Genomic DNA, 14,748 nt, shown 5'->3' with positions numbered 1-14,748 from the left:
AGCGAGCGCTCGATAGGGTGGAGATAGAAAGCAAGGTCAAGCAAACAAGGAATAGATATTTCGCCATGATTTTTGAACCTCCCATAATTTTTCTCGTCGGGTTTAAATAAGCTATATAAGCTATCAAGAACTGTGCACTATTCTTAATGCCGAATAACGACCCGCTACGTACTATTACAGTCGGCACTGATAACAAAGGATCCCTTGTCAAATGCCGCACCTGTTGTATTTTAATATGCAGATCATTTGCAATGATGCATATGCAACCAACACGGAAAAATGTGGGTCCAAGAAATTTTATTCTAGTTGATGGTTGTAGTCATTTCTGGTTCCTGTGTCTATGAATTTCACTCGCTATATAATAATTTTGTTTTTGTCATAAAAGGTGACCATCGTGGAGAAAATGGAAAATAGCACCCATTGAGAAGTTGGGTGCGTAAACCGCCTGCCGAGGCCGACTTTGTTTAGGTTAGCGGAACCATTCAGGGGCATGAAATAGCATAAATCATGATAATAATTACCTTGGATGCTGCCGCTTCGGCATCCAAAGCTCGAATTCCATAGGGCCAGAAGGAAGCACGTCTTTCAAACATGATCATCATCATCATAATAATTGCTTGCAGAAATGCCTACTTTTTACAATATTGCAGAGCTTTTGCCGAAATACCGTCAATTTTTATCTGCTGCTGTTCTTTATTGGATTGCGCGTCATGATTTTTGCATAGTTTAATTTAAAGCACGAAGCCGCACTTGGAAATAAAACTAGCTGAACCTCAGTTAAATGAAGGGAAACCAACAATATCAGCTTCCGATCATGCAAGCAATGGGGCCATTATTCGGGCATTCGCGCGGGCAAACTTCCTCTTGCTTCAAGTTGTGCTTTCCCTCGGCATATCATCACGTTCTCCATCGTACAATTCATATTTGGCACAAGGGATGTTACATTTGAATATCTGAGTATTGATCGTCATTGGTAGTGTAAAATTATTTGGGCCATTTGACATCGAATCGGTTCAGTCAAATATCCATAGCACAAAAACAAAGAAAACTTAAGCGAAATAATGCGCCGAAAAAAGAAAAGAAAACAACGATTCTCTTCGGTGCGGAAAAAAAGATGGCCTCCCAGAGTCAACATGCCTGTGCGTAACATTGTGTGCCGGTGGATCCAGCTTGAATAGGCGATCCATTGTTCTGGACGGAACTGGCGGCTAACCGGTAGCTCAACCATAACCTATTACAGTTGTGACATTGACTCACCATTGTCCACCATTTCGTCTTGGTTTGAGTATCACCCGTGACGGAGTACTTTGTCGCGCATTCATCTTCGACTTTCTTTTGGAAAAAGGAAACTACCGTTGTTTCTTCGACTAAATGTAACCAAAGTTGAAAGGAGCGCATCAGGATTGCTGGGGTAAGAAGTTTGCTGCCAATTCTTGCTCTTTGTTATGTTGAATGCGGCCCGTTTGAATGTGAGTAATTCTGTTTGAAATGGAGTTGCGCGATGCCCAAGAAGTTCGCTGAGAGATTCGGTGGTGGCGCCCATTTGCGAGTTATCGAGCCATTTACCGGATTAAATTCAAGGTAACCACCTGACGTTCCATTATTCAGTGACAGATGGAGTAGTCAAAAAAGAGAGTGATTTATTCAAGAGAAATAAATTACACAAGAAAGGAAACCACACAAGGAAAACTAAACTAAGGCGGCCAAATAGCTTTTTTTTTCTTCTAATTATTTTGATGTAGGCAGAAGAAATCCCTCCCCGCCGCACTCAGGAAGAGACACCTACCCCATCAAAGCCGATGGGCGAGGTAGTGCGTTAATTCGCTAAAGAAGAACCTATTATCTTTCTTTGATTTTTTATACGCAGGAAACCCCTCCATAGCTCGCATTTAGATGACAAATCCTTTTCAGTCTTGCACATCAGACAGCCCACAGCCACTAAAACGCTGCGGTGTGGTTAAGAAATAAAAGACCCCCTTCCGGACGAGAATCAGTTAAATCCAAAGACCTGCAGCCAACTTGCACTGCAGTGGGGGTGGATCACACAGAAAGCGTCCATAGATACTAGATTTCAGGAATAAGACAATCAAGCTTATTCCCAACTTTCCTGCAAACAATCATATTGCAGCTGGGACCGATTTGTGATCCCGCATAAGGTTCCAACAGCTACGGAGGGATGCCTTCGCCATCCCACAGGCTCGGCAGAATAGCTTATGCTTCAAAGACTGCGTACGGTTGTCCATTCCCGGACCTGTAATGCACCTGGTCTCTGCGTCAAGGGAAAAGACAGAAACAGGGCCAGAAAAGCCAGACGCGGTTACCTTCCTTCATAGGGCGCGTAAATACTGGAAGCCGTTACAACGACTTACCCTGCCATTAGACTGAGCTTCATTCAGGAATAACGGGTATGGGATCAATTTCTGGAAACACCATTCAGGCTTCTAGGTCACGGGCAACCCGCACCACTACTGGGCCCATCTGCATTGGGGGACTGCCACAAGAAGAAGCGTAGTCGATGACTGACTCCGTTGAGGAAGCACCGGTTCTCCTGCGGAGGTTTTATACAGAGTTGCGCCTGTATAAACCTGGGGGGGGGGGGGCAGCAACGACGGCAGTAGCAGCCACGGGGTGATGTCTCTGTAAACCATGTCTCATAAAGAAACCGTTGCTTGACAGGGTGAAGGAAAACCCAAACGCCCAAACCGGTAGGGATGGTTCCTGACGAACACCAGGACAACCGAGGAAAGGACCTGGACCAGACCAATAGAGCTCGCCGTAGCCCTGCCAAAAAATAAATAAAGAAACGCTGCTTTTAGTACGGCCTTGTTGAAAAAAAAAATAGAAAAAGGGGGAAAAAGCCTACTCACCATGAGACTGCTCGTTATTTAGCCGCGCCGAAGAGAGAACAGACCAGGCTGCTCACCACTATAAAAAAGACAAAAAAAAGGTAAGATTTCTAGACCAATAAAATAAGAGGATTAAAGAGTTGGCTTACCAGAAAAAAGCCAGAAAAAGGCGTAAAGAAGCGCGTTTTCTGGAGGCACTCTTTTTATATCAATTGAAAAGCGGTCACATTCGGGATTAATGGAAGGATAATGCCGCCCAAACAACCTACTTGGGTAGCGACGTTACACAACGAGAACCTTAAATTGCGCATGGACGGGGTGGAAGATTTTTGTGGCAAGGTTGCTCATCCTAATTCACTTTTGGTTTGTAACTGGAGAAAGTACCTTGGATTGTTTTTCCCGACGTCTATAGAGCGAAATGGGGCTGTTGGACAAAAATTGATTTTGGGTCACATGAACGTTTAATGCCACAACTGGTATCCGGTTTCAGATAAAGAAAGGAAGCGTGCCCTATTTATTGTAATCACTGTCCGGAAAGCGAGCAGATGTATGCGCCACTGTATGACGAATCCACGATTAATCCGCATTTTTGCTGAGATGCTAAAACCAATCGTTGCTACGCGATACCTGTTATTTTGGTCTCTACGCATCGACAATTTACTATGCCATCCCCGCAATGTCGCGATGATGGCAATGAGGATCAGTTCATGACGGTCCATGAAGCTGCTTAAATTGCGATACTGATTTCTGAGAATCGAAGTGGGCTTGCAGAGTTGAAAATTGCAGGAATTCCGTCTCTGAGACTCATTAAGATGAGGCGCTTTCCACCTGATTTGACCTCTTTGTTTTCTGTTACACGGAGGAAGTGAGCAAATACCATCCCTGGCCCTTTATCATTGTTTATTTGGATATAGTCTCCAAAGTTAAGACTTAACTCCTCCGAATAAAGCCTGGTCCCAGGGGCCATGCTTTGGAGTGCCTTGGAAATTAGTGGATGTGGCTCCAAAAAAGTCGAAGAAAGAGCTCGCTTTCGTTAATCTAGCCAACGGTGTGTACGCGTGCTGGACCCCCAAGATCGCCACAATCAACGAAGCAGTTGACATCTCTAGCAGCCCTGAAACTTAGCGTTATTTGCGCCACCAGGTTTTGCTCATGCTACTAATCGACATTTTCCTATGGAACTGGTCTGCGAGTATGACAAAGTTGAAGACAAGAATGAGGCCATGAAGAATAACGACATAAAGTAGCGAAGAAAAGCGATAATGAACAAGAATTTAAGCTCCGGAAACTGTTGATATAGTTGGTGAAGAAAAAAAAAATTGGTACATGAATACAGGCCTCACCGTCAATGCGTCAGATTGTATAACTTTGAAAAAAATCGCCCCAACACAACTGTCATTGGCAGTTACGGGATCCATATTTACAATGAGGGTGAAAAAGGCACTTGGAATTCTCCAATGGAACGGAAATTACTGAGGATGGAGTTGTCTTATAGCCGAAAAAGATGATTGAGAACGTCAGTGACACACATTTGCCAGCAAATTCCGAGAGAATTGTTTGATTGAAAATCAAGCAATCATTGACACATATTACTCATGCAGCGGCAGGCAATGAAACGTCAATGATAAACATCGACGGCAGGTAACAAGAATCGAGCGCAATATTCAGATTCGCTGTCCAATTCATTACACTAGTTGTTGTTGAATTATCAAATTATACGTTTTTTATTTTGACGAATTAGAAATTTTCTAGCAATAGGTTCTATGATGTACTGGCGAATATGGACAAACTGTGAAAATAGTTAACCTCCAGATTATTGTACTTTATACAAAAAACAAAAAGCCCCAATAGTATCTATAGGTTGCTTAATCCGTAGTATCACCTGCACCGCAGCAAAGCCAAGCCAATTTGTTCTTCTTCTTCTTGGCACCGCCCGGTTGATTCGCAGCAGCATCAGTGGGTTTGCCCGTGCCGGTGGTCGCGCCAGTTGTACCGGTCGTACCGGTCGTACCCGTCGTACCGGTCGTACCCGTCGTGCCAGCTGCACCCGTTGTACCGGTTGTGCCAGTGGCATCTCCAGTGGCACCTGTAGTCGTGCCTGTTGCGCCCGTGGTGCCGGCCGCCGCGCTATGAGGCAAAGCAGCCGCAGCAGCTCCAGCGGTTCCAGCAGCGGCGACGCCTGCAGCTGTACCGACAGCTGTGGGGGAAGAAAGATCTTGCACTTGGGTTTGTCCTTGTGGGTTGGTTGTAGTGATGGCCGGTTTTTGGCTCACATCACTGCCGCCGCTGGCCAAGGCTTTACCTTTGGCAAAAGTGACGACGACTTTGCCAAAATTTTCTCCCTGAATCTTGGCCAAAGCAAGTTCGGTCTCCGTCGGCTCACGCGATCCGTCTCCGTTAGCAATGGTGCCAGCGCCATAGGCCGAGCCACCAATGACTTCATCATTACTGAACATGCGCGTATCGCAATAGCCAAAGGGGACATACACCATGCCGTGGTGCGCAAAGAAGGTCACCGCATTCAAAGCGGTCGTTTCCTGACCACCATGCTGTGAAGCGGTGGCGAAAAAAGTTCCCACAAATTTTCCAGCCAATCCACCCGAAGCCCATAGTTGGCCAGTAGCATCCAATAAACTAGTGGCAAAAAATAAGAAGTTGAATAAATATAAACCAGTTCGATCATAAAAAGTCCCCAACTTACGCTTTCATCTGAGCGGGAAATATTCCGAAGCGAGTGGGGATGCCAAAGAGGAAACCGTCGGGTTCATGGAGTTGATCTTTGGTGATGATGGGGATGTCGGGCTTGGGAGGGGCATGCATTTTCTCGAGAATCGTATCATCAAGAGTTTCTTGCACTTGCCAAATGGTGGCATCAACGCCCGAAGCTTTCAAGCCTGAGGTTGGGGGGAGAGAGAGAGAGATCGATAAGATAAGACAAATGGATTATTTAAAAATAGATACGTGTGCATTGGGCACTGACATTGCACTCACCTTCACAGACGGACAGGGAGAGCTTATAGACGTGATGGTAAAGCGAATAGATGACAATATAGACTTTAGGTTTGGTTGTTGCCATGACACAGGGAATGAGATGAAAAAAAAAGTTTAAAAAACGTGGAACAGAAGAGACTTTGTAAAGACCAAATCCTCGGTAAAAACCCTGTGGATGGGTTTAAAATCTTTTTGTTTGCTTGTTCATGCACGCAAACCCAAGCTGAAACCCTTTTTTAACTCCTCGGAAAATTAAAAAAAAATCGAAATTGCATAAAAGGATTGATCGCGCAATTTGACGCAGCTTTTTTCCTTGTTTAATCCAAAACTCCCAATTTTTTTTTTATCGCTCAAGAGAAATTAGAATAAGTTCATCATGGCTGGCACTGTTTACATCGTCATTTACACAATGTACCACCACATCTACAAGTTGGCTTTGGAGGTGCAGAAAGGCTTGGAATCCGCTGGTGTCAAGACCACCATCTTCCAAGGTAAAGGCTCTTTTGTGCCAACAATAAGGTTTTTGTATAGACAATAAACAACTCACACATGCATTTCTTGTTCTTCATCAACATTAGTTCAAGAAACATTATCGGATGAAGTCTTGCAAAAAATGCACGTACCTGAGAAGCCAAACTTGCCAGTGATCAAGACTGAGCAATTGACCGAACCCGACGGAATCATCTTTGGTATTCCTACCAGGTAAAAGACCGAGATGGCTTAAATTTTTTTAGCATGAGCTAATGTGAGTTGCATTTTTATCCTTCAGATTCGGCACCATGCCTGCTCAGATCAAAGCTTTGTTGGATGCTACCGGTAAGATCTGGGCTACCGGTGGTCTTGCCGGTCGCTTTGCTGGCACCTTCTTCTGTACTGCTTCGCAGCATGGTGGTCAGGAAACAACCGCGCTCACTACCGTGACCTATTTTGCTCATCACGGTATGATTTACGTGCCATTTGGTTTCGCCAATGCACACTTGTTCGATAACAGCGAAGTTATTGGTGGTTCCGCATACGGTTGTGGTACTGTTGCCAACGGTGACGGATCACGTCAACCGACTCAAAAGGAACTCGAAATCGCTGTCAACCAAGGCGAAAATTTCGGCAAGATCGTTAGCACCTACGTTCAAGGCAAGAATGCCGCTCAATAGACATACTTTCTGTCACTGTCAAATAAAAATAAAAAGTAATGGTGTTATTATTGCAAGCATCTCTTAATGTCAACTAGAAAAATAGAGGATCAGATAATGACAGCTGTCAACTGATCAAATAGTCCAGATTAAAATAGAATAACGATTTTATCAATGTTTGTTATTCAATCGCTTCGTCTAACGCAACCATAAATCCACCGATACTAATCAAGAGCATGGGTCTTTGATCCTGGTTTGTGCGCACTTGCTTTCACGACCGTTTCACATGCAAGCAGGCCCCAAAAATTTGCCGATCTCGACTTTTTTTTTCACAATCCCCAATTCATGCAATAACGACGATGTCTATTTCAGACCCTTGCATAATGTGCGGTTAATCGGGGCGAGGTAAGCGAAGATGGGTCAACCTCCCTCACCACAGCACCGTGTTTGCGCAACAAGGGTTTTTTCACCATTTTCTCACGGATTAACCGTGTATTACTATAAGTGATATTGCGATGGTGTCCTAGCGACAGCATTTGGTTTGCACATCGTACTGTATTGTGTCTGACACAAGCCATGTTGAAATGCTAAAAGATGCAATATGAAGAAACAATTTAGCGAATGACACGCACATGTCTGACGCAATCCGCTAACGTACTATGGTGAGATAAGTTTCGCTGTAATAAATAGTATTCTGGAAAATCATGCATAACCTTTTTCCGGATGAACAGCTCAGTCGTCAAAGAAAATTGCCAAGGGCTCACTCTCCATCATATGACAATTCAGCGCATTGACAGATGATATGGCCAATATAATACATTTTGATGCTGACAAATTTGACAAATCAAATGCGGTTTTTATGCTTTGCCTTTTTTAATTTGCGAATCTCAAGGTATCTGCTGTACAGCTTGTATGAGGCCTTCAAATCCGGCTTGACTCACTTTACAGCTCGCCAGTTTGCAAGCAACTTGCATTGCGCTCGAGATCTCACGTCCCTGATGGAGAGCAAAGATCATGCCGGCAATGAATGTGTCTCCTGCACCCACAGGGTCAATGATACGATCGATTTTTGGAGCTGGTACTCGGTGGCCGGTATCGTTATCATCAAGACCCACAGCACCTTGCGCACCCCATGCACAAAACAAGCGGGCACTATTGTATCATGTTTGATTGAGTACAAGAAAAACCCAGCAACTCACTTGGCACTTACTGCGGTTTGCAATGCGATCGCATATCGTTCAAAAATTGAATCCCATCTTCATATCCTCTACGTTCAGCGAAAAGCTTGGAAAAGAAAACAACATCCCCCTAAACCAGCATTTAAATAGTATAGTCTACATGAGTCTTGATGCATTCCATGCAATTCTCCTCCCGGCTTAACGCACCTTTGGCATCAACTGATCAATATGTTCCCGATCAGGTTTTTCCAATTCCACAGATATAGTTAATCGATCTCGCCACCCTTCGTTTGTTGCCTTTGTTTCTAGCCAGTCAATCTGCTTCACTACTTGAACAATATTGCGACCCTCAAAATGCACCCAATCGAATATCGGCTGTCGCGACTGAACTTTTGATACGTCATCCAGGGCTTGAGCAAATTCGTTCTCTGTGATATCGTTTATACTGAACTGATATTTCAATTAACCGAATTTATAACGGACCGTGAGTCACTTACGAAGTACATGAGATGATGGTGCGCGATCCCGTTTCCAAGCTATGGAGAATGTACGACGAGGGCGTCACGGTATCGCGGTGAAGACAAGTAGAAGTATTAATGCCTTTGGCTGCTAATTGTTCAACCAAGGAACTATTAGCGTATTAATGGCGAATCGATCGGGGGGCTTTAGTTGACGATGAATACGTTACCTCGTGGTTTCCTTTGAACCAATGGCCGACATGCACCATGTATCGATGGAATGGGACTGCGAAAGCACTTCTGCTGCATTCATACAGTTGCCTCCGCGACGTTGTTCCATTCGACTGGCCCGCAGCTTACTGTCTTCATCGGGGAAATGGTCGACGGTAAGGATAGTGTCAAGGTAGATCTGGCCAACTAACAGCACGCGTGCGCGTTTCTGAGGTTGGTCGAGCATTGCGTCCACCAGAGCTGAACCCATAGTTCCATCGAGTCGCACCATGGAATCTCAAGTTTCAATTACACTCCGCTCGTGTATCTTCTAATAAACAATAGGTCGAAAAGTAAATAAAAAATACAGCACCACAATCAGAGATGCCTTACTTTCTTCCACGGCGCCAAAAAGATGAGTAGAGTGAGCTACGATAGCATAAATGACTTACACTGCGGGAATCACCAGTTATTCCTGCTTAAAGATACATAACACACATTTTCTAAAAAATTACCACTACAGCGAAGACTTGAGAAAACACCTTGCCAATTTGAAACAGTAGGAACATGTAATGATTGACTCGGCGAATTAAAAACTGTATATCCAATAGCTGAAGTTATACCCAGAAGAATAATCATATTCGACAATAAGGAATGTTATTACAGGGCCTAACATTGGATGGTTCATTAATCCGGCATAGTAACTAAGCACGGGGTAAAAAAAATTTTGCAAATGAAGAAGGCAAAATTCTAATGGAATTTTGAAATCACCGAGTTAATGCCTTTAACTGAATGTTCGATCTTCGGTGCCCTATGGAGATATGACGCACCATTTGCAGCTGCAAGTCGGGCAGTCTGCTTGCGAATACACAGCAAGTAGACTTCTATAAAAACGACCCGGTCTACATTATCGCATAAACCAGCCAACAATTATTATGGGAAAGATAGCCAACTGGGCTTTGACTTTATCGGTTTTATCATCAGCCAATTTTGCTCCATCGTGATTTGCCGAAATAAAAGAGGTCTATTTTTTCTGTTTTCGTTTTGAGCTCATTCATGAGATGTTATTTTTACATAAATTGAAGAGCGTCTTTTATCATTCATAAATTGTAATTTTGTTAAATAATACTATCTTGACAAAGTTGCCTGTAAAAGCATCAGCACCCAAAATGGACCAGCGGCCGGAATAACATGTGTGTTAAAGAAGCCGTTGTCAATGGGAATCCGTGCGTCAAAAAAGAATTGCTGCGGCGGTGGTTCAAGCGGTGTAACAAAGGTTTTCTCTCGGTTTTTCAAAAAAAAAAAGAAAAAAGCGAAGGACTGCCAGGCACACGCACCATCACTTTTCTGTTCTTTCCTTCAGACATCACAATGGATAGCCTTCAATCTCTTTTAGCGTCAGCGAAACAGTGCCTGAGACAGTGTGAAGCCTGGCTTGAAGCACAGGCCACTGCAGTCAATGTTGAAACACGATGGGCTCTCGAGGAATGTTGGAATGCCTATTACACGCTTCTGGAACGTTCCAAATCTCAGGACGGCGAATCTTTGATTGTCAATTTATCAGCATACTACTTTGAACTGCTGCGACTTGCGCAATATTGTACCATTGAACCATTGACGATGCACGTTCAGAATGTACGATCGACCATGGTGACGTTTGCTGCCGATAATCCAGCTGCATTGGACAGATTAACAGAGGCAGAAAAAGCATTGGCCCAACTTCCATCGTCTTCCGATCCCAACTCGGTGCCATCATCGCCTACACCACGTCCTCAAAAACTAGCAAATGACCCAACCGCCGTATCTGCGGAACAACTCCACCGTATATTGAGTGGATATGCTTCGGGGATGACAAATCACCAGTTGATGCATGAAATCATTGTGGACCCAAATTTTAAACTTCAGACACACCAACCGCAATCCGCCCTAGAGGAAAGAGTTAAATCGATTGCCACCCAAGCCTTCTTTGACAAATTGGCAGAAGACATTCGATCGGGAAATGCCGAGCAATCCATAGCATCTATTATGGAAGACGTTCGAAAAGTAAGATATCACACTGGTATGATTGTTGCGGTAGGATACTTACAATATATGGGCTTTGTAGTCTCTTTTGGATCTTGCAAAGTCGAGTACCACACTATACAAGCAGCTGGATGATATGATGGACATGGATCTGATACGTCAGAATTTAAGCAAGGGCACGTTTGACTTGGACATGATGCTGAAGGACATTGTACAAGTTATGCTACGGATTTGTGCGCCAGTCAGAGACGAGACTATTCAAAATATATCTACAATGGACGATCCTGTGCAGCAACTGCGAGCAATCTTGGCTGTATTAGACGAAATGACCCTTGATCTTATCAACTTTCGAATACGCATGTTGAGACCTCATCTGACACCCATGGCTGTAGAATACGAACGGTCCGACTTTGCAGAAGCTTTGGCACAAGGGAAAACGGGATTGGCCAAAACAAGGGCATGGATTCGCAATACGAAACAACGTCTTGACGAAACAGCTGTTGAACGTAACAAAAAGGATCGGGATCTATCTGTAACGGCTGTTTTCGAGGAAGCATTGGTATCATTCATCACATCAGCCGAGCCACTCTCTCCCATGACATGCCCCGAAACCCTCCTGCTGGACATTCATCGGTTGAGCCAATGTCAAAACGAAATCCAAGCGACGAGTATGGTGGCATCATTACTGTTATTGGCACGCAATTTCAAAGTGCCGAATCATGCGTTCGATAGTATGGCGAAACGGTTCTTTGTACTGTTGAAAGATCACACAACTCACATTGACCATCTCTCGGGAGAGATTGAAAAACATGCCGACATTGATGCTGCACATCTTCCCTTGATCCGTTCCATGGTAGACAAGACTTTATCACACGATGATGCAGTTTATGCCCTGCTAACACGGCGTATTGGGACCGTTGTTCGTTCGTCCATCAGCAACGGCCAATTTGTCGACAGTGCTACCCTGGCGACCCACGGCCTTGAGCACGTGCGTCGACCACTTCGAGAATTATGTCAACGACTGATTCCACTGGCTCGACATAACTTTCAAGTATATCTACCATGGTACAAGGAGATCATCATGGAATAAAATCTCCACATATGAAGAATTTCAGTCTATTTTTGACTCGTTTTTTCTTGACAATACGTGTATCCTATGTTTGCCTTTTTTTTTCACGACAGCAGGGGCACCGAAAAAAAAAAAAGTTGACCAGCGTGCTGGGCTGCTTGCTTTTGAAGACAATGCTTGATGGAATCCAGTTTTTATTCAAAAAAAAAAAAATCTTCAACTGTATATCTGGTATTCCCAAGCACGCGACTAATAGTTGGTTTCTGACATTATGATAAAAGAGTCGTGTTGTAACATCATGCCATGATATTAAAAAGGACTTGCCATCATCATTTAACTTGGTTTGCAGTTACGGAAACAAGGGTATTCCATAGACATGCATCACAACGTGTTTCTGCATCCACAGTACGGGCTGTGTATCCCTTCGATGCCGACGCTCTTGATGCCACGAAAGGTTGAGGATGCACGTTCGGTGGCCGATGCAATGGAAGCATGTTCTGGATTTTTCAGATATCAACATTCGGTTGAGAGTCTGATTTATTGGAAAGCAATCCTGATGGTTCGAAACTTGGTATTACCTTTCATGGCATTACTGTGAGCCGCTGGCAAATGGCGGAAATAGAGCATCCGATTATTCGCCTGGCGTTTCACCTTTGTCCAGTAAGGACAGTTTTGATGATTATTTGCCAATAACGTTTTCTCGTACAATGTCCTCGGAGACAATGGGCGGCGATAATTACTAGCAGGGGTTACTGTCACTCTCTGGTAAGAATGGCTGCAAGCGTCAAGAGTATAGGTTGGCGTATTACAATACACCTGCTAGGTTTTTGCTTAGTAAAGTTGCTGTTACCGACATGATAACATGCTTTACATACAGGTCGCTTCAAGGACTGCGGTGTGAATGCGGAACCGACAGATTCACCATTCAAAGAAAACACCGGATCGTATGCAAGTGACCCTAGACGAGAGTTGAATAACGGCAATTGCTTGTTAATGGCGCAGTATGCGGAAGAAGAGGGTGTAAAGTGAAAAAATACCGTGAGAACTTCTTTCTGTTACTTGTCCACTAGAAGATCTTTCGTCTCGCACTTCAGACTGGCGCGAGGAAGGATCGCTTGGTACTCGATAGTGGGAGCTTGAGGTCATTGATCAAAAAAAATAAAGAAAGAGAGCTAATCCACAAGCGCCCATTGCGTGATCATTTATATGATGACATCCGGTCATCATGTTCTTAAACAAACATGTTATACCACTGATTTGTCGTCAGACCGAAATACTTTGCGAATGTGCGCATAAGGGAGCGGTCTGTTCGGTAACGTTGAGCAACAATTGAGTTGAAAGTAACAATACTACCAGTGGATTTTATTAGAGAAAGAGTAACCTTGCAATATCAAGGTTCGTTACGTTGAGTTTACGAAACAGGTCAAAGTCTTTTTGAACTCACGACTCTATATAGCAAAAGGAGTCTGGACGTCTCAGCTTGATTGCGAACATTGTTTCTATTATACCGAGACTGTATTGTTGCGTACTGTATACGAATGCCGTTGGAATACGGTACGCAGGTTGTAAACGATAGCACTGGTAGTTACGGCGTTCAATCTTTACGTTTAAAAAAGTAAATACCAAATAGGTTGCATTACTGAGGGAACGTTGTCATGGAGCTGGGATAGCTCGTACTTGTCCCACATATTATTCATCATCAATGATCGTCTGCCAAATACGATTGTATCGAGGCGGCACAGAATGACCGGAAAAATAGGTATCCTTGTATTGATCATCCACATGGCACGTAATGTTGCCACATTAGCATGGAAAAAGCTAAAATATTGCCCTGTCACCGTCTCTGTGATACGTAATTGGTGGACACAGAAGCACAAATATTTTTTTATGTCTCGATCATTGTGTTCCTGTGTGCAGACTGTTTATGAGGATCACAAACGGGTATGTAAACTGGTGCAACCATACCGTGCGCGTGTCGACTGAGACTATGGATCCACAAATAAACACTTGGAAATACAAGCTCGACCTCTCTCTTCACCGTAAGAAAGAGCCAACCATGAGTCAATCATAGGAATCTTGGTTACTCTGTGCTTATGCTGCGATACAATTTAAATATAATCACTATTCACCGATTTGACTTCATCTTTGATATCCAAAGGAGTAACAACAAATGAGGCGGAAAAACTATTTAGCGGTCTCATCTGTGCCAGACATATCATCTTGCTGTATGCGGGCTTTTGATCCATCATTCGTTTGCAAATCGCATGTACAAAGGCATACGTCAGTGGTTCTCGTTGCAAGTTGTACTTTACTTAAAGGTTAATAAAATAAAGAAAAAAGTACAGCAATTGACGTTAAGGTTATGTACTACAACGATTGCAGCATATATTCAAGTGGGGTGCTATGAAGAAAAAATATAATAATATGATGTCGGAAACAATCGGTAGGATATTGAACTGCATATCTCAGGGTCATAATTTTTTGATATATGATGGAGCTAAGAATGGCATATCATTTTTTTAGATGAAAAGCATTGTGGCAACGAACCATATTAGTATACTCCATAATGTGATTGACTGTTTCGTCCATGCACGCGCTGATAAGATGTCCATGGTTCAAGCGGCTATTCAATCTACACAATCAATCTTATGTCAGAACGTAAAATGATGCCGTCTCTCTCTCTCTATTGCGCCTCCTCAGGAGCGGATGACGACGATCACAACCATGAATGACAATCAATCAACTGTGGGTCTTTGAAACACTTGATCAGCATGTTCCACACCTGTTGGATTGGTCATGGTTTTTTCTTGTTTTCCTTTCCCTTGGATGATGGAGAAAAAAGAA

General features: G+C 43.6%; 6 protein-coding genes across 6 annotated transcripts; 3 read left to right on the top strand and 3 right to left on the bottom strand.

Annotated features, from left to right (window-relative positions):
- The first annotated feature begins 675 nt into the window (after positions 1 to 675).
- Positions 676 to 994, top strand: BYT42DRAFT_181307 (uncharacterized protein). The gene has a single exon (XM_051562416.1). It carries the CDS (start codon positions 782 to 784, stop codon positions 947 to 949), a length of 168 nt encoding a protein of 55 aa, XP_051427022.1. The 5' UTR covers positions 676 to 781; the 3' UTR covers positions 950 to 994.
- Positions 995 to 4,555: 3,561 nt separating this feature from the next.
- On the bottom strand, positions 4,556 to 5,998 carry BYT42DRAFT_555507 (flavoprotein-like protein). Its single transcript, XM_051566680.1, has 3 exons — positions 5,838 to 5,998; positions 5,548 to 5,740; positions 4,556 to 5,480 (listed from the first exon to the last, which is right to left on the bottom strand). The coding sequence occupies exons 1-3, from the start codon at positions 5,920 to 5,922 to the stop codon at positions 4,712 to 4,714; spliced, it is 1,047 nt and encodes a 348-aa protein (XP_051427021.1). The 5' UTR covers positions 5,923 to 5,998; the 3' UTR covers positions 4,556 to 4,711.
- Positions 5,999 to 6,081: 83 nt separating this feature from the next.
- On the top strand, positions 6,082 to 7,132 carry BYT42DRAFT_555505 (NAD(P)H:quinone oxidoreductase, type IV). Its single transcript, XM_051566679.1, has 3 exons — positions 6,082 to 6,328; positions 6,416 to 6,539; positions 6,607 to 7,132. Exons 1-3 carry the CDS (start codon positions 6,214 to 6,216, stop codon positions 6,986 to 6,988), a joined length of 621 nt encoding a protein of 206 aa, XP_051427020.1. The 5' UTR covers positions 6,082 to 6,213; the 3' UTR covers positions 6,989 to 7,132.
- A 493-nt stretch (positions 7,133 to 7,625) lies between these two features.
- Positions 7,626 to 9,144, bottom strand: BYT42DRAFT_555500 (Ribokinase-like protein). Its single transcript, XM_051566678.1, has 5 exons — positions 8,834 to 9,144; positions 8,643 to 8,774; positions 8,353 to 8,590; positions 8,178 to 8,275; positions 7,626 to 8,119 (listed from the first exon to the last, which is right to left on the bottom strand). Exons 1-5 carry the CDS (start codon positions 9,103 to 9,105, stop codon positions 7,855 to 7,857), a joined length of 1,005 nt encoding a protein of 334 aa, XP_051427019.1. The 5' UTR covers positions 9,106 to 9,144; the 3' UTR covers positions 7,626 to 7,854.
- A 1,535-nt stretch (positions 9,145 to 10,679) lies between these two features.
- On the top strand, positions 10,680 to 11,925 carry BYT42DRAFT_490153 (T-complex 11; the record flags this gene model as incomplete). Its single annotated transcript, XM_051563983.1, has 2 exons — positions 10,680 to 10,856; positions 10,918 to 11,925. The coding sequence occupies 2 exons, from the start codon at positions 10,680 to 10,682 to the stop codon at positions 11,923 to 11,925; spliced, it is 1,185 nt and encodes a 394-aa protein (XP_051427018.1).
- A 357-nt stretch (positions 11,926 to 12,282) lies between these two features.
- BYT42DRAFT_555498 (uncharacterized protein) lies at positions 12,283 to 13,124 on the bottom strand (the record flags this gene model as incomplete). Its single annotated transcript, XM_051566677.1, has 4 exons — positions 12,942 to 13,124; positions 12,780 to 12,862; positions 12,483 to 12,720; positions 12,283 to 12,401 (listed from the first exon to the last, which is right to left on the bottom strand). The coding sequence occupies exons 1-4, from the start codon at positions 13,048 to 13,050 to the stop codon at positions 12,286 to 12,288; spliced, it is 546 nt and encodes a 181-aa protein (XP_051427017.1). The 5' UTR covers positions 13,051 to 13,124.
- Between the last annotated feature and the right edge of the window lie 1,624 nt (positions 13,125 to 14,748).

The sequence above is a fragment of the Radiomyces spectabilis genome, assembly GCF_025331425.1.
Source record: "Radiomyces spectabilis strain NRRL 2753 chromosome Unknown BYT42scaffold_2, whole genome shotgun sequence".
Taxonomy (NCBI): Eukaryota; Fungi; Mucoromycota; class Mucoromycetes; order Mucorales; family Radiomycetaceae; genus Radiomyces; species Radiomyces spectabilis.
This window is presented reverse-complemented; position numbering and strand designations above follow the sequence as displayed.